At 43.6% G+C, this 19,566-nt stretch overlaps 1 protein-coding gene across 1 annotated transcript in view; it reads left to right on the forward strand.

Moving 5' to 3' along the window:
• The first annotated feature begins 15,592 nt into the window (after positions 1 to 15,592).
• The window catches only part of LOC119272794 (E3 ubiquitin-protein ligase TRIP12-like), a 4,922-nt gene continuing 948 nt past the window's right edge, over positions 15,593 to 19,566 (forward strand). The window contains exons 1-8 of the mRNA XM_037554181.1: positions 15,593 to 15,993; positions 17,015 to 17,448; positions 17,551 to 17,732; positions 18,215 to 18,295; positions 18,397 to 18,483; positions 18,571 to 18,694; positions 18,804 to 18,875; positions 19,227 to 19,301. Coding sequence (XP_037410078.1) covers positions 15,593 to 15,993; positions 17,015 to 17,448; positions 17,551 to 17,732; positions 18,215 to 18,295; positions 18,397 to 18,483; positions 18,571 to 18,694; positions 18,804 to 18,875; positions 19,227 to 19,301 — 1,456 coding nt within the window. The remainder of the gene's footprint in view (positions 15,994 to 17,014; positions 17,449 to 17,550; positions 17,733 to 18,214; positions 18,296 to 18,396; positions 18,484 to 18,570; positions 18,695 to 18,803; positions 18,876 to 19,226; positions 19,302 to 19,566) is intronic.

Raw genomic sequence — 19,566 nt, forward strand, 5'->3', positions numbered from 1 at the left:
GGACCCAAGCCCGAGACTGAGTGTTTTTATTGCAAGAAAAGTGGTCACTGGAAGCGGAACTGCCCTAAGTACTTAGCGGACAAGAAGGCCGGCAAAACCAAAGGTATATTTGATATACATGTAATTGATGTGTACCTTACCAGTAATCGTAGTAACTCCTGGGTATTTGATACCGGTGCCGTTGCTCATATTTGTAACACACAACAGGAGCTGCGGAATAAACGGAGACTGGCGAAGGACGAGGTGACGATGCGCGTCGGGAATGGTTCCAAGGTCGATGTGATCGCCGTCGGCACGCTACCTCTACATTTACCTACGGGATTAGTTTTGAACCTCAATAATTGTTATTTTGTGCCAAGTTTGAGCATGAACATTGTATCAGGATCTCGTTTAATTCGAGATGGCTACTCATTTAAATCCGAGAATAATGGTTGTTCTATTTATATGAGAGATATGTTTTATGGTCATGCTCCGATGGTGAATGGTTTATTCTTTATGAATCTCGAGTGTAATGCTACACATATTCATAGTGTAAGTACCAAAAGATGTAAGATTGATAGTGATAGTCCCACATACTTGTGGCACTGCCGCCTCGGTCACATAGGTGTCAAACGCATGAAGAAGCTCCATGCTGATGGACTTTTAGAGTCTCTTGATTACGAATCATTTGACACGTGCGAACCATGCCTCATGGGTAAAATGACCAAGACTCCATTCTCAGGAACAATGGAGAGAGCAACCAACTTATTGGAAATCATACATACTGATGTGTGCGGTCCAATGAGTGTTGAGGCTCGCGGTGGCTATCGTTATGTTCTCACCCTCACTGATGACTTGAGTAGATATGGGTATGTCTACTTAATGAAACACAAGTCTGAGACCTTTGAAAAGTTCAAGGAATTTCAGAGTGAAGTTGAGAATCAACGTGACAGGAAAATCAAGTTTCTACGGTCAGATCGTGGAGGAGAATACTTGAGTCACGAGTTTGGTACACACTTAAGAAAATGTGGAATAGTTTCACAACTCACGCCGCCTGGAACACCTCAGCGTAATGGTGTGTCCGAACGTCGTAATCGCACTCTATTAGATATGGTGCGATCTATGATGTCTCTTGCCGATGTACCACTATCTTTTTGGGGCTATGCTTTAGAGACTGCCGCATTCACTTTAAATAGGGCCCCGTCGAAATCCGTTGAGACGACACCGTATGAATTATGGTTTGGGAAGAAACCTAAGCTGTCATTTCTAAAAGTTTGGGGATGCGATGCTTATGTCAGGAAACTTCAACCTGAAAAGCTCGAACCCAAATCGGAAAAATGTGTCTTCATAGGATACCCTAAAGAAACTGTTGGGTATATCTTCTACCTCAGATCCGAAGGCAAGATCTTTGTTGCCAAGAATGGGTCCTTTCTGGGCAAAGAGTTTCTCTCGAAAGAAGTAAGTGGGAGGAAAGTAGAGCTTGATGAAGTATTACCTCTTGAACCGGAAAATGGCGCAACTCAAGAAAATGTTCCTGAGGTGCCTGCACCGACTAGAGAGGAAGTTAATGATGATGATCAAGATACTTCTGATCAAGCTCCTACTGAAATTCGAAGGTCCACGAGGACACGTTTCGCACCAGAGTGGTACGGCAACCCTGTCTTGGAAATCATGTTGTTAGACAACGGTGAACCTTCGAACTATGAAGAAGCGATGGCGGGTCCGGATTCCGACAAATGGCTAGAAGCCATGAAATCCGAGATAGGATCCATGTATGAAAACGAAGTATGGACTTTGACTGACTTGCCCGTAGAACGGCGAGCCATAGAAAATAAATGGATCTTTAAGAAGAAGACAGACGCGGATGGTAATGTGACCATCTATAAAGCTCGGCTTGTCGGTAAGGGTTATCGACAAGTTCAAGGGGTTGACTACGATGAGACTTTCTCACCGGTAGCGAAGCTGAAGTCCGTCCGAATCATGTTAGCAATTGCCGCATTTTATGATTATGAAATTTGGCAAATGGACGTCAAAACGGCATTCCTTAATGGTTTCCTTAAGGAAGAATTGTATATGATGCAGCCGGAAGGTTTTGTCGATCCTAAAAATGCTGACAAAGTGTGCAAGCTCCAACGCTCGATTTATGGGCTGGTGCAAGCATCTCGGAGTTGGAACATTCGTTTTGATGAGATGATCAAAGCGTTTGGGTTTACACAGACTTATGGAGAAGCCTGTGTTTACAAGAAAGTGAGTGGGAGCTCTATAGCATTTCTCATACTATATGTAGATGACATACTTTTGATGGGAAATGATATAGAACTTTTGGACAGCATTAAGGCCTACTTGAATAAGAGTTTTTCAATGAAGGACCTTGGAGAAGCTGCTTATATATTAGGCATCAAGATCTATAGGGATAGATCAAGACGCCTCATAGGTCTTTCACAAAGCACATATCTTGATAAGATTTTGAAGAAGTTCAAAATGGATCAGTCCAAGAAAGGATTCTTGCCTGTTTTGCAAGGTGTGAAATTGAGCTCAACTCAATGTCCGACCACGGCAGCAGAGATAGAAGAGATGAGTGTCATCCCCTATGCCTCAGCCATAGGTTCTATTATGTATGCCATGCTGTGTACCAGACCTGATGTAAACCTTGCCGTAAGTTTGGTAGGAAGGTACCAAAGTAATCCCGGCAAGGAACACTGGACAGCGGTCAAGAATATCCTGAAGTACCTGAAAAGGACTAAGGAAATGTTTCTCGTTTATGGAGGTGACGAAGAGCTCGTCGTAAAAGGTTACGTCGACGCTAGCTTCGACACAGATCTGGATGACTCTAAGTCACAAACCGGATACGTGTATATTTTGAATGGTGGGGCAGTAAGCTGGTGCAGTTGCAAGCAGAGTGTCGTGGCGGGATCTACATGTGAAGCGGAGTACATGGCAGCCTCGGAGGCAGCACATGAAGCAATATGGGTGAAGGAGTTCATCATCGACCTAGGAGTCATACCCAATGCGTCGGGGCCGATCAAGCTCTTCTGTGACAACACTGGAGCTATTGCACTTGCCAAGGAGCCCAGGTTTCACAAGAAGACAAGGCACATCAAGCGTCGCTTCAACTCCATCCGTGAAAATGTTCAAGATGGAGACATAGAGATTTGTAAAGTACATACGGACCTGAATGTAGCAGATCCGTTGACTAAACCTCTCCCAAGAGCAAAACATGATCAACACCAGAATTCCATGGGTGTTCGATTCATCACAATGTAACTAGATTATTGACTCTAGTGCAAGTGGGAGACTATTGGAAATATGCCCTAGAGGCAATAATAAAAGCATTATTATTATATTTCTTTGTTCATGATAATTGTCTTTATTCATGCTATAATTGTGTTATCCGGAAATCGTAATACATGTGTGAATAACAGACACCAACATGTCCCTAGTAAGCCTCTAGTTGACTAGCTCGTTGATCAATAGATAGTCATGGTTTCCTGGCTATGGACATTGGATGTCATTGATAACGGGATCACATCATTAGGATAATGATGTGATGGACAAGACCCAATCCTAAACATAGCACAAGATCGTATAGTTCGTTTGCTAGAGTTTTTGCAATGTCAAAGTATCTCTTCCTTCGACCATGAGATCGTATAACTCCTGGATGCCGTAGGAGTGCTTTGGGTGTATCAAACGTCACAACGTAACTGGGTGACTATAAAGGTGCACTACAGGTATCTCCGAAAGTATCTATTGTTTTATATGGATCGAGACTGGGATTTGTCACTCTGTATGACGGAGAGATATCACTGGGCCCACTCAGTAATGCATCATCATAATGAGCTCAAAGTGACCAAGTGTTTGGTCACGGGATCATGCATTACGGTACGAGTAAAGTGACTTGCCGGTAACAAGATTGAACGAGGTATTGGGATACCGACGATCGAATCTCGGGCAAGTAACATATCGATTGACAAAGGGAATTGCATACGGGGTTGATTAAATCCTCGACATCGTGGTTCATCCGATGAGATCATCGTGGAGCATGTGGGAGCCAACATGGGTATCCAGATCCCGCTGTTGGTTATTGACCGGAGAGCGATCTCGGTCATGTCTACATGTCTCCCGAACCCATAGGGTCTACACACTTAAGGTTCAGTTACGCTAGGGTTGTAGGGATATGTATATGCAGTAACCCGAATGTTGTTCGGAGTCCCGGATGAGATCCCGGACGTCACGAGGAGTTCCGGAATGGTCCGGAGGTAAAGATTTATATATGGGAAGTCCTGTTTCGGGCATCGGGACAAGTTTCGGGGTTATCGGTATTGTACCAGGACCACCGGAGGGGTCCCGGGGGCCCACCGGGTGGGGCCACCCATCCCCGGGGGCCACATGGGCTGTAGGGGGTGCGCCTTGGCCTGCTTGGGCCAAGGGCACCAGCCCCACATAAGCCCATGCGCCTAGGGTTTAAGGGGGAAAGAGTCCTAGGAGGGTAAGGCACCTCCTAGGTGCCTTGGGGGGGAGGGAAAACCCCCTTGGCCGCCGCACCCCCTAGGAGATTGGATCTCCTAGGGCCGGCCACCCCCCCTTGGCACCCCTATATATAGTGGGGGAGAGGAGGGACTTCATACCTTGAGTCCTTGGCCTTTGGTTGCCTCCTTCTCCCTCCCCAACACCTCCTCCACCTCCTTATTGCTTAGCGAAGCTCTGCCGGAGTACTGCAGCTCCATCAACACCACGCCGTCGTGCTGCTGCTGGTGCCATCTCCCTCAACCTCTCCTCCCTCCCTTGCTGGATCAAGAAGGAGGAGACGTGGCTGTTCCGTACGTGTGTTGAACGCAGAGGTGCCGTCCGTTCGGTGCTAGGATCTCCGGTGATTCGAATCACGTCGTGTTCGACTACATCATCCCCGTTCTTTGAACGCTTCCGCTTGCGATCTACAAGGTATGTAGATGCATCTATTCACTCGTTGCTAGATGAACTCCTAGATGATCTTGGTGAAACGAGTAGGAAATTTTTTATTTTCTGCAACGTTACCCAACAGTTTTCACATGACATGTTTATATAAGCATTTGTGAATGTTATATTTTGTGCAAGCAAGCTGCAAGTGAGCTTCGAAATTCGATGTGTTCATATGATGGTGAGATAACCTGATCATGTGGTGGCATGATATGTTGCAAGCTGGTATTGTTGAAGCATGCCAGTTTTATATCAACTATTTAACTCTAGTATTAACGTGGATCAAGTCTTGTTCCCGTTCGTCTCCTTCCGTGCTACCACATGTTTTCTGCAAAGAATACGGTTTAGTAAGTTGCAAACCTCTTTCCTTGTACACACCAAATAGACGGGCCGTGATGAAGGTTCCATGGCCCTGGAGTAAAGCCCGTCATTCGGTCAGGGGGCATGGGTGTTTCCTGTTGGGACCGAGAGGGGGGCACCCCTTAGAGCGAGCGATATTAATTTGATCCCATGCTATTCGAGGTTGTAGCCTCCCCGTCTTAAGAGTTTTTCTTGAACGTTGCCTAGGATGATTCCTGGCAGCGGAATGTGGAATGGGTGTGTAATGGTTAGATGCATTTCTCCTAAAATACCGTAAACGGAACTAGTCCTTTGTGACTACTGAAATCCGTTGGCTGTGGTTAAAGAGTACAAACTCTACAGAGTCAAAACCATTCGAGTAACCATGTCCATGGTCAAGGACTTTGATCAACGTATTAGTGTCAATCTCAGTATCAGTCTCAGTGACAGTCTCCGAAGAATAAGCATGAAACTGGGAGTGGTAAACCCGGCTGAATGTTATTCCCATGGATGGACTAACCAGTTTATTATCATGTACCGAGTATTCCGTGGAATGACGTTACCTTCATGAGCTACTTGAATTCGAATGATGAGATATAAGCCCTTCATGTGATGTCGCTCAGACATCTGACTGTGGCATTCTTGTTATTTACTTTTGATATAAGCCCTTTATGTGATGTTGCTTAGACGTCCGACTGTAACATTCTTGTTATTTACTTTTGATATAAGCCCTTTATGTGATGTGGCTTAGACGTCTGACTGTGGCATTCTTGTTATTTACTTTTGATATAAGCCCTTTATGTGATGTCGCTTAGACGTCCGACTGTAGCATTCTTGTTATTTACTTTTGATATAAGTCCTTTATGTGATGTCGCTCAGACGTCCGACTGTGGCATCCTTGTTATTTACTTTCCTTATAAGCCCTTTTCGAGATGTCGCTTAGACGTCCGACTGTGAAACGTACTGTCATTTACGTTTCAATATAAGCCCTTTATGTGGTGTCGCCTTGACGCCCGACTGCAACATGTTAAGTTATTTTATCTTTTGAGGCGTCGCTTCAGACACCCGATCGGTCTTCAACTATTTATTGGGATTTCGGGAGGACTACCGCCTGACTTCCTTTTTATTTAACATGCAGTGCAAATTTATTATCTGAGTGCGCATTACTAGTCTGCTCATGTGCATCATGTTTGCATTTGTTATATCTTATGTCCAAACTATCTTGCGAGTACATTCAAAGTACTCACCTGGCTTGTTGATTTGGCCAGATGTTGACGAAGGCGGTCTTATGGATAAAGAGTACGATAGCGAGTCCGACGCCTAGAGGAGTCCCAGTCAGTCCCGTGTGATCCTGGAGCTGGTCACTTGTATTATATACGCTTCCGCTAGGTTGTCAGAATCGTGATTTTGAATCGGATCGGAACCCCGATGGTAGGATCGCAATCATAGAATCTTCACTATCAGAATCGTAGAAGCATAGATTTTATGAAGTAAAATCGTAGAATCAGAGGGGTTAGTTTGGGTCGTAAAGTCGTAGAATCGTATAATAGAATCGCGATTCTGACAACCTTGCTACCCTAATAAAATCATCGTGCCTCACTCCGGCGCTTGATGAGCTGTAAGATTTTGGAGTCATGTCATCCACTTCACAGTGACATATCCACCACCACTTTTATTACGAGTCAGTAGTTATGCCACCATACCCTTTGTGTCATATCCGCCTTTATGTATAATATCGGCGTGCTTGTAATAAATTGTTGAGCAGCCTCAGCTCAACCTTGTATAATATTTAGTACTTCTGGATTTCTGTATCAAGGATTTGTCTACCGGTTAGGAGGATTCTTCTATACTGGTCTGATGTAATGGTCGGTTTTTCAATAAATGTTTTATTGGAAAACCGGTCCTGACACTTTTGTCTTTATTTCCTTTTCCCTTGCTATTTTTGTGCATATAAAATGTCCGAAATTCATTTATCATCGCTTTTGTCTCTTCTCTGTTACGAACTCATTTTTCTGCATCACTTTCGCCTTTTTTTATTTTTCCTGTACAAGCTCCCTATTCGTGCCTATTTTCGTGCATATAAAATTGTTAAGATTGAATTACAATGTTATCCCTGAAATTCTAATTTTCTCATGTTATTCTTGGTTTTATTTCTACAGTTTTCCATGTTACCATGTTTTTATGTATATAATTTTTTATTAAATTTGCCATGCCAGGGCAATTTATCTTCCTGGCAATTTTATGTGCTTTTGTGCTACCAAATTTATGCATTTTTCCTTTGTTAAGATTATTTTACATGGCAACTTTATGTACTTTTGTGCTACAAAATTTATGCACTATTCCCTTTGATAAGATTATTTTACACGGCAATTTAGGGTCCTGACAAATCTACATATTTTTCTGCTATCATCGTTAAGGTGGGCGGGCCTATTATCACACATGGGTGAGTTTGAGCGCTACCCTCAACCTATGCCCATGCACTACGCCGGAAAAATATCACATGATACCACCCCTTAGGTGATACCATGATACCATTTCAAAGAATTCAATTTTAAATGCTTCAAAAAATTCTGGGAAAAATTGTGGATGTTTACGTCACATGAATGTACAATCCCTAAAAATTTCAGGTCCTAATTCAAAATATACATTGAGAAAAAAAATGACATATCCAGCATGTATAGTGTCAAAAAAGGCAAAAGTCCAAATGCCACTATTCATATTCGGAATTGTCTTTTTTTGTTTCTCAATGTGTATTTAGAATTTGGACCTGAAATTTTAGGGGTTGTACGTTCATGCGATGTGAACATCCAGAATTTTTTTGAAACATTTAAAATTAATATATTTTTTGAAATGGTACCATGGGAGCATTTGGGAGGCGGTAACACCTGATGCTCTCCCTATCCTCGAGCTATGCCCGCAATAGGGTTTCCCCGAATCCTATTACAACCCAAACATATGGTTTTGCTAGGAAAATTCTTAACCAGCGCGCTTGGGCGGCCCATTGTGGGTTTCAGTCTTTCTTTACTCTTCTCGGTTTTCTCTCTTTTTTGCTTTGCATTTTATTTTTATCAAATTATTGTCCATCATTAGATGGCCCGACACAAAAGCTGATTGCTCAGGTGAAAAAATCTCTGATAAAATCTCTTTAAGCCAATTAGCAACAACTTTGGGTGCAATTTTTATAGAGCACATTGCATAAGCTAATGTACAAAAATAGGATAGAGAAGTGGGGCTTTTAGGGTCAGTTTGGTTCGATTCCACGCCGTCACATGCCTGGCCTGGTTGGTGCCTGTACTCTGCCTGGTACTTGTTTGTTTGGTGTCCTGACAGAGAAGATGTGTGCTTGGCCTGGTCATGTGATTATCCTGGTCCAATTAAAAAATGGGAAAGAAAAGAAGTTGCTTATCCATGCAGGGTACTTAGCCTGGCCCAGGCGTCCCATTCTTTGCGCCTGGAGGTGCTACAGTAGCAGCCTGGTATTATTTAAACACTTTAAGGACTCTGACGCACACCAAATACTCTGACAAACGCATATGGACTCCAACCAAACGCATATGCACGAGGTCAGCCTGGCTAGGCAATATTTCACATTTTCTTAGGCTAGATCCATGCGCCCAATTTGCCCAGGCACGGTGTTCAGGCATCGATCCAAACTGAACCTTAACCTTCGGGATAAGAACCAAATACGTATTGTTGATGTATGTTGCACTGTCCACACCTTCTACTATATGGAGAACTTCTTTAACCACCTCATCACTGCACAATCCCAGTGCTTATGACAAAAATGAGCCAGAAATCCACCGTGTCCCAGAACCTTATATGGGAACAATTGGAACAACGCATTATTTACCTCCTCTCTACAAGCAACATTTAGGGAGGTGTTCATTGCAACAGCAACCTTGTATGTGACAAAATCAAGTACTTTTTGCATATTACTCACCCCTTGCGAAATGTATAGCTCCGAATAAAATTTTGTTGTCATCTCCTCAAGTTCATTGATCTCGGCTATAACGTCGCCATTGCCTTTCTTTAAAGATTTGATGATGTTCTTCCTTCCTCTCATGGTGGCTCTGAGATGAAAATACCTTATGTTCTTATCTCCACCAACTAACCAGTCCACATGAGATATATGCTTCCATAGTATTTCCTATCGATAATACAACTCCACCAGCTGCTCTATAAGCTTTAGTAAATGAGAAGATGGAGCAGATAGGACCTGAATCCCTCAAAATATCTCTAGTTCACGTTTCATTCTTTTGACCTCTCTACAAACATAACCAAAAGTCTGGCGATCCCATTTAGACAAGTCGCGTGAAAGAAGTTTAAATTTACCTTGTACTCCTCTCTAGTGAACTAAAACGCGTATAAAAGTTTATAGATGTAGTAGCTCTTTAACAGATAACCGACATGATGCGTCCAACCCGCATCAACAAAAGCTTTTAAGCCCTGGTGGGCATGTCATTTTTATTAGAATGTTTGTAAGCAAAGCCCGAAGAGAGATTGTTATTGTGAAATCCTATTCGGCGCACGATGCTAGCGTTTCACACAGGCGAGCGGCTGAAGCAACGTGATGGGTCGGCCGGTTTACTTACAAAGCGTACCTACAACCTAACCAGTTTTGGGAACCTTCTAGGTTCCCTGAAATGATTTTTGTTTCTTGTACCGGGTTTTCTGTTTCTTTTTCTTTTTTGGATTTACTGTTTCTTTTTCTTTTCATCTTTCCTTTGACGTTTATTTCCCTTTTTGTTTTTGATATTGTTTTTCAAGTTAATATTATTTTTAGGAAAAAATTCATGCTTTTAAAAAATGATCAAAATTCATAAAAGATCGTGTTTAAAATATTGTTCATAAATTTAAAAAATGTTCCCATTTTAAAAAACTGTCCACATATTAAAAAATTGTACGGTTTTCAACTTTATTTGAATTTTATAAAAAATTTCAAAAATTCTCTTGCTTCCAAAAAATAATAAAATTTTAAAAATGTCCTGTTATCAAATTTTGTTCATAAATAAAAAAACCCGTGTATTTTGTGTTTCTGCTAAGAAATTCACAACTTCCAAAAAATGTTCGGGATTTAAAAAATGTTCCTATTTTTAAAAAATGCTCACAAATTTTTTAAAAAATTCATGTTTTCATTTTTTGGAGTTTCAAAAAATATTTTTTTTTAAAAAAAAGTGTTAGTGTTTTAAAATTTTGGTTGGGAGTTTAATTTTTTTTGTATTTCCCAATTTTTTTTTGGAATTTCCAAAAATGTTCCTATTTTCAGAAAAGGCGTTCATGATTTCAGAAAATGTTCATGCTTTTCAAAAAAAATTCAGTTTTTTCTAAAAATAGAAAATTTAAAAAGTGTTTGTGTTTCACAAAACTCTCAATTTCTTTAAAATGCACTCAAAATTCCGAAAATAATTCCGAAAATGCATTCAAAAGTGTTTGCTCACTAATCAGTAAAGCTCGCTTGCTCATCCAGTTGCAGCGCATGATCTGGAGCTCCCGATCTATGGTTCAATTTCCTGCGATGTACAAGTTCGAATTTTGATTTCTTTTTTAATGGTTGGATTTTTTTGGTACTACAGTTCAAGTTCGCTGGCGGTCAAGGGCCGGCCCAGTCGGAGACCCACCTGTGCGAAAGGACGACTCTTTGCCGCAGAGAGCGGCATATAGGAGGGCTCGTTGTTATCCACCACGACATGCCTACGTATCGCGCGTGTGGGCCGTTGGGCCGTCGGACCAAAACAGGCGATGCAGCGGAAGCGGCGCCGTACATAGGGCCGTGGATATATAACAGCGCCCTCTGGCAAACCCTAACGCGTGAGTACCACGGAGAAGGGCGGCGGCCGCCCCGCGCGCATCCAAGCAGCCGAGGCCGGCGGCGCGGTTCGAGGCTCGCTTCTGCTCCGACGGCCCCTCCTCCACGAAGCGCGCGCGCGCCCGTTCCGGACCCTCTTCGCGGCGGACGCGCACCACCTGTTCGACCGTTGGCCGGACCAGCCCGCTCCGACGCCAGAGCGCGCTCTAGACGGCCGCGCGCGGGTACCCTCGTCAACCCCCATAGTAAGACACGCAGAAGCAGGGAGCCAATCCTCTGGTTGAATTTGTCCATAGCATCAGCCATCCTGCCATTCAAATGCATTTTTGCACGATGGGGAAGATGGCTGGTGCTATGGATAAATTCAACCCGATGGTTGAGCATGCCCGACTGGAAGAAGAAGCCTTGCTTGGAGTTGAGTGAGCCGGCAAATCAGTTTGAAACAGGGAGCCAGTTAATCCGGTTTAATTTGTCCATAGCATCAGCGATCCCGCCATTCTGTGGTCAATGCTGCCCTATGGCACGATGCGGGATAGCTGGTGCTTTGGATAAATGCTGGTGCTTTGGATAAATTCAACCCGATGGCTGTGCATGCCCGAATGAAAGAAGAAGCCTTGCTTAAAGTTAAGTGAGCCGACAGTCAGTTTGAAGCAGGGAGTCAGCTCATCTCTGTCACCTGGTTGATTTTCCTATATCGTCATACAACCTGTCAACAGAATTTTGCAGAGTGGGTAGGTTGGATGTTGCTGTGGACGCATTCCATTGGGTGACTCTTATCCGACAGCCTGACTACCACAGGACGTATTTCCCTTTTAGTTGCCTGATTCATGGTTATTGTACTCACGCTGACTCTACTTTTAATCTGCCTTACTCTAACTGAATATCCTGTTATCTAGAAAAAGATAGTTGAAATCTAGACCTAGATAACTCTTCCTTGTTTTAGCAGTTTGAAGCAGCATACATGGTATCATGGTCCCAAGGACCAAGATCTAGACAGTGCAAAGGTGATGAAGAGGAGTCTTCTATTGGATTGAACGAGAAATGTAACTGTTTTCACGTGATTCAAGACATCCAGGGTGTTTGTACCGTGTCCTGCAAATGGTTCATATGTATTTGGTTGTCCTTCAGGTTTAGTTTGCTGTGGCGAATTCTGCTACTCCTTCCGTAAAAAAATATAAGAGCGTTTAAGATTACTAAAGTAGTGATCTAAACGCTCTTATATTTCTTTACAGAGGGAGTAGAATTTGGTACAGTGAACTATGGTCATCTATGTCTTTTAGTTTTGCAAGTGTGCTAGAAGGTTAGAAAGCTCGTTCATGTATGAAATTTGTACGGTTCTAAACTTAAAAATTCAGGGGCATTTTCACCCACAGTATTGTCGTGGTCATAATAGCACATCTCAAAATTATTGAGGGCCGGTTCTACAATATTATTTTGAAATACAAAAAGCTTGCAGCAGATATCCTCTTTTGGAATTATAAGTGCAATCCTGAATGGTGTTTTTGAGTCCCCTCTGTTTCTCCTGGGCATTAATCTATGCACAACAACCTCTTCTCTGCTGGATGACAAACAAAGTTCGCATCTCAGATATTTGCTAGATTTGCATGAGCCATTTTGCTGTCAGCTAAATCGTTCAAGTGAGCTGTAAGATCATGTTTCCGAAATTTGGTGCATTTTAACCTTTATGCATGTTTGGCATGAAAAGGAGCTTGACATTCATCCTTTTCAGTTTTTAGGGGTGGTCTTCTAAATTAGCACAGAAAAGGAACTATATATTTTTTATCACTCACCCGTTATCATAATTTTGTCGAAGGATGTATCTGGAAGAGGCTATGCTTGTCAGTTAAACAATTTCATATAGTATATATGTTAATTTCCGTGAATTGACTTCTTATATTCCAATTCATGGGCGCAGCAGGTACAATCTCAGTTCCTTCTGTGCACGTTATTTTCTGTTGCTGTTAATTTTGAATGGAGTAAACAAGATCGGTTAGCAAATATGCCCTACATATTGTGAACATTTTCATATATCTTTTTTCATACAAATTATTGGCATAGTACAAGATTGCACTTTTACTTCGTATATACTCCCTTCGTTCCTAAATATAAGTCTTTTTAGAGATTCCACTATGGACTACATACGGAGCAAAATGAGTGAATCTACACTCTAAAATATGACTACATACATTTGTATGTAGTTTGTAGTGGAATCTCTAAAAAGACTTATATTTAGGAACGGAGGGAGTAGTTGCTTTGCATTTCCATTTAATAACTAACCAAAAGAAGGAAAAAGCAATAAACTACCAGCAAAAGCGAAACGAGCTTATTACACAGCCAAGCATCCCACACACACAGAGGTGTTTTAAAGTCATCCTAAAAACATGTACTGCAGGGACTACCATTGCGCCATCGTTTTTGCTGGAGCATCCATCCGTGAAACATCCGTTGAAAGGCATCTTCAACCAGCTAACTGTTGAATCCCCGTCCTCCATCCATGGACATTACCAAGGGCAGGCTTCATTTGCTACTTGCTTGAATTTTCTACCAAAGGCAGGATTCATTTGCTACAGGCTTCATCCATGGACATTACTAAGGCCAGGCTTCACTACCAAGGGATGTTGTGCCCCTATGCTGTATGCTTTGATGGATCTTTTCACTACATAGTTCGGACCTCTGTTCGATGTGTATGCTACTCTGCCATTTATTTGGTTTTATTTATAAAGTCGGGTTTCGGCCTTTCTCTCCAGAAGAGAAGTGGAAAACAAATGTACTGTGGTCTGTTTGCCCGTAACAGATTTTCTTTGAACGAGTTCCTGCTGATTTATGTGTCATGTCTGAGTAGCTCGTCTGCAATGAGGTCACCACTTCCTGTCTTTCATTGTGACACGTTGACGTTGGCATCTTCCCTTAGAATGATGTAGTATGTGGATCCGACATGCATGTATTAAAAGCTTTTAGTTGCCAACACTGAACTACATGGATACAGGGCACTATCTGGTTTCCAACCATAGGGTTGCTATGCATAAGTTGTTGAGACATGCAAACAATTTAGATGCATCAAAGCACCAGTGGTCTAGTGGTAGAATAGTACCCTGCCACGGTTTATTTCTATGCATTTTTTTTCTCATTTCCCTGGGCCTTGTCAGTGTTTGAGTTTTTTTTATCATTTCCCTGGGCCTTGTCACTAATGTCACTGTCTGACTGTTGATATAAACTTGCTCCCTCCATTTCAAAGTAAATGAAGTTATAAGTTTACCCTAAGTCAAACTTGTTTAACTTTGTTCAAGTCTACAGAAATTCCCGGCTAGTGCATTCCTATGCATTTTTTTCATTTCCCTGGGCCTTGTCTCTGTCTGATTTTTTTTTCATTTTCCTGGGCCTTGTCACTAATGTCACTGTCTGACTGTTCATATAAACTTCCTCAAAAAAACGAGACTGTTGATATAAACTTGCTCCCTCCATTTCAAAATAAATGAATTTATAAGTTTACCTTAAGCCAAACTTGTTTAACTTTGTTCAAATCTACATAAAAATGTGGTAAGATCTATGACACCAAATACGCGTAGTAAAACCAAAGAAAGAAAACCGAAGAAAAGCGGTGAAGAAACAAAAGAAACCCAGAAAAAACTAAAAATCAGTACAACGATGAAAAAACCCAGCAGCGAGCGAGCATCTTCAATTGAAAACCCAGAGAACAAGAAAAATCAGACTAAATGGTCCGGCCCAATATCCTCGCGTGGCGGAATAACCTGCAACGTGATGGGTATAGTCGTCGTGAAAAAGAAATATTGTTGAACATGTGTGCTGTAACTGTTGAAGAAAAAAAAAGTACAGCAAACCAACTTGTGATTTGAATGGTTAGGAGGACAGTGGTATTCTTAACCGATCAAAGTTCAAGTGTTAGACTTGACATTGCTGTTCGCATTTTTCAGGATTTATTTCAAGCCTTTCAGCAAATCAGCAATATGCTTTTAGTGGAAGGAGACTATCCGTTCATTATGAAGAAGTCTGTGACAACTTTATCAATTTTAAGATGATGTGCTAACTCAATCTCTGAGAGGTGCTAATAGAGATATGACGTGCACGCGTGCGTGTGTTCATATCAGTGAGTGTATGTATGTATGAGCATCTGCATCTGTGTTAAAAAAAAATAAACCTGCGTGCGTTATTGAGTAAGCTGTCACGTTTGCAAAGACAGCCAAGGCAACGGCCGACCGTCGGACCCGCCCGTTGTCTCTTCAGCAAGCTCCATCTGCCAAGAAAGAAGCCCTCGGAATGATCACTCGCCGCTACGGTACAACGCAGACGCGCGCCGGCCGCCGGCCGGCTACGCGGTCATCGTCTCATCGATTACTTGACGCGCTCTCCGCAGCAAATTTAACCCTACCAGTTAATTACTCCACGATCAGCAAACCCTAGAAACACCACACCACACCCGGTCCACCAATCGGAAGCCGTGCCAGCAGCAAAAAAAGAGCAAGAACACGTACTCGTCGTCGTCGTCGGCTAGCTGCCATGGAGGTGGACGGGACGCCGGACCTGACGGACTTCATGAACGACTGGTTCTTCGGGACCGTCGGCGTGAAGCACAGCGCCGTCGCCGCCGGCTCCCCCGCGTACGACCTCACGGGCGAGAGCAGCAGCAGCAGCAAGAAGAAGCAGTCGTCGGAGAAGAAGCCGCAGAGGGCGGAAAGCGAAGGCGGCCGTAGCGGCGGCGGCGGCAGCAGCAGGGCCAGCAACGCGAGCAAGCAGACGCAGGAGTGGCTGGAGGAGGCCAAGAGGATGATGGTCGGGTCCGGGTCGCCGGGGCGGATGGGCTCGCCGTCCAGGCAGGTGCCCAAGTTCGCCGGCGGCAACGGCACGGAGCCCTCGCCGGCGCTCGACCGCCGGGACCCCATGTCACGTTCCGCGAGAAGGTATATCGGATCATTCCGTTCGTGCATATGCGCGCGCCACTGATGCATTGTGATCTGTAGTTTTCGGTGCAAAACATCGTCTCGTCTGAGTCGTCTCACAGCTCATTTTTTTTATACACGTTTATTTTGATTAGGGCATTTTGGAGACCAAGCTCAAGGGCTTTATTTTTCAAATTTCTAACTTCTCAGTTAAAAAAAAGAATCTCAAAATAAAATACACATGCATACAAGGAAGTAATTGTATGTGTGTAAAGTTTTAGGATGAAATATCTTGAATTGAGAGCTGCAAAAAAATCATGGACTTTGAGGATGAGCAATACATATGCTAAAAAAACCATAGATATGTTTTTTTTGTAGCCCGCAATTTAACATAGTTCGACCTGAAAATTTAAACACAAGTACATTATGTCTCTAGGTATATGTGTATTTGTTTTCAAAACATTTTGAAACTGCTTGAATTTGGAAGGTTTTAAATTTGGCCTCCATTTGGCATTTTCGGTTTATTTTCTACTATCTAGCACTATGTGAAAAAAATGCTCTCTCCATTATTTGTTTATGAAGTGTATTAATTTTTTGAAAGCCAAACATTTCTATCTCTGATTAAGTTTGTAGAAAGAATACCAGCATCCACTATGCCAGCAAAGTCTGTTAGATCCACCATATTTCATTTATTTCGTATTGTATATACTGTTAAATTTTCTATAAAATTGGCCAGGGATATAATTTTTTGACATTTAAAAATATTAACCTATGAATATCACATATAGTATTTTATTTTCATCATAATTAATATTTTTTGTAACTATAATTTTGAGAGGTTTTTGTAACTCTATCATCATCTCACTTTTTGCACAAAAGAATTCGCATATTTCGTATTTCGGCTTTAATGGGCCGAACTAGGCCGAAAGCATATTACTACCGGCCCAACAATGATGAATGAGTGGCCCAGTTTCAAACCACGCCGGAAAACTTCGCCACCCACTGGGCGCCGCTAAGCGCTGCTCCCGGCGTGTGTGTGCAGGCACCGGCAGCCGGGCGGCATCGGCGACGAGATCCTGCAGCGGGCGTCCATCATCTCCTCGCCCCCGCGCTCCGACACCTCCACCCCGTCGGCGCCGCCGTCCCCTTCCCCGTCCCTGCCGCCGAACCCGCACTCGTCCCGCCGCAAGTCCCGCTTCCACGGCCCCTCCGGCCCGGACCCCTCCGCCTCCCTCCGCCGCACAACCTCCTCGGCGTCCAACTCTCCACCCTCCGCCTCCGCGCCCCCGCGCCCCGTGCACCACCGCCGCCACGCGTCCGCCTCTGGCTCCCCCGCCGTCGACGGTTTCGACGACGGCGTCGCCCGCCTCAACGCCTTCCTCCGCCGCCAGCGCGCCGCCCTCGCCGACCAGTCCTCCGGGGACCGCTCCTCCCGCTCGAGGTCCACGAAGCTCGTGCTCTCCGACGCCTCCAAAAGTAATATCAATTGGTCCTCATGTTTTATCCCTAAAGCGTATCTGAATCTAACCACCAGTATCGCTCGCTCGCTTGCGATTTTCTCCTGTTGATTTGGAGCAGGTGTGAGCTCGATCGTGGCGGCGATATGCTACGCGTGGATGCAGTCGAGCAAGGGGGACGGCCACGCGGCGGCGGTGCCGGTGGTGAACATGCGCCGGAGCAGGATGACGGGGTGCAGGCAGGCGGCCTGGCTCCTCTACCACGTCGGGGTCGACGCCTCGGCCCTGCTCTTCGCCGACGAGGTAGGCCATGCCTTGCAACAATGGGGTGCTTGATTGTACTTAGATGGCCAACATGGGATTCTTCTCCGACAGACAACTGTCTAGGTCCCGTTCCAGAGTTATTGGGCTTTTATAATTTGGGCAGAGGCGACAAGGATGATGAGGCTATACAGCAATCCATCGCAGTGCCATGTGGGTGTTCTTAATTCCGATTGGTACCATGTGGCCGCCATTCCATTCGAGTGAATGGCGATGACTGATATATGCTTTGTGCAATTGCGAGTTTGGGTGCTAGCCTGTACCTCATGTGTTGCCCCCGTTAATATGCACAGCAACAAATGAGGAACGCCATGAGTATATGGCGCATTTATTTTTTCTGCATAAGGTGTAGGATGGCAATGCGCCGCGGTGGCATATCAACTGCTTGTTCCTGCAGATACATCCTGGGTAAAGCAGATGTATAATGTATGATGCTGACTTTGGGAGGCTGAACTGAATTATAGGTTGATATGGAGGGATTAATAATGGATCAGCGGGCCAGCTTGGTGGTGGTGGGGCAAGATGTTTTGAGATCAAACGGTGAGGTAATATCGTGTACTTGTGCTAAGTACTTTTGGTTCGTCTGGTGAAGAAATCAGATGGTTCCGTCATTTACTTCATAATCATGCTTGTTTTTGTCTCCTAGGCGGGCTCAGTTTGCACACTCCTCGCCAATGACCATTCTGAAGAAGCTTATGCCCTACTTCAGAGCCTGGACATAAAGAAACTTCTGGTTGGTGGTGTATTTTCAACCTGCTCTAGCGATCCTTGTGCGTAAATTACTGGCACGCCTGATTATGTTCTGTGGGTTTGCCCTCAGCTTGCAGGTATCCTGTTAGATACGAACAACCTTTCCAAGATGTGCTCAGACAAAGATTCAGAGGCGGTGCGATCGCTCTTGCTCGGTTCCTCTGAGCATAAACGGCATGAATTGTTTCAACAATGTAATCTACTCATCTTTGTCTGACGTTGATTTGCGAAGAAGCTATATAGAAAAGTGGCAAAATCATGTTAGTAATAACTATTGGAAACTTTGACGTTGTTTTGGACCAGTGATGCTTGATCACAATGAGCATTCTTTCGTGGAGTTCTTGAAGAACACCTACAGAAAGTCATCCACAGATGGTGAGTTTTCTCCATAATATCTTCACATGGTTCCTCACCTCCTTTTTTGAAACTTCTTTGCTTCGAGTACTGTACTTATCCGCGTCTAAGATAAATTTGCAACCTGCCTATTCTTACTACAACTAAAACATCATTGATGTTTTACCGCCGATGCCATTAGAGCCGATTTTGCTCATTGTTAGCAACTTCAGTTATTAAACATTTCGCCTCTTGCAGCAACTGTGACTCAGATGAAACTTCGGCAATAGCTCTTCCAGTTCTAAATGATATGTTTATTTTATAAGTACATTACCCGTGCATTTGTCCTGAAATGGTCTGACACAATTTTATCCTGTTGTTCAAATTAACTAGGTGCTGGGGACAGTCCTCCAGAGCAAAAGAATTCAGTTTCAGGGGCATCCCAAGATGCTAAAAAGTCCAATTCAGGTAATGTTTCTAATGCCTCCATTATGTTTGAAAGGCAGACCCCCCATAAAATCCAACACCTGCAAGAGCGCCAAATCTGTCTCTGGTTTTACCTTGATTTTGAGAGGAAGAAGTCCTAGCTATCATTGCTTGAAACAATCAAACACTCGTTTTGAATATTATATTTGCATTATTGAACTTATGCCCAGTTTACACTTTGACTGCTCTTTCTAAACTTACTATGCTAGTAGCTAATTGGCGAAGCATCAAAATCCGCTGTACTCAT

This window comes from Triticum dicoccoides, chromosome 3A (assembly GCF_002162155.2).
Source record: "Triticum dicoccoides isolate Atlit2015 ecotype Zavitan chromosome 3A, WEW_v2.0, whole genome shotgun sequence".
In the NCBI taxonomy this organism is placed as follows: Eukaryota; Viridiplantae; Streptophyta; class Magnoliopsida; order Poales; family Poaceae; genus Triticum; species Triticum dicoccoides.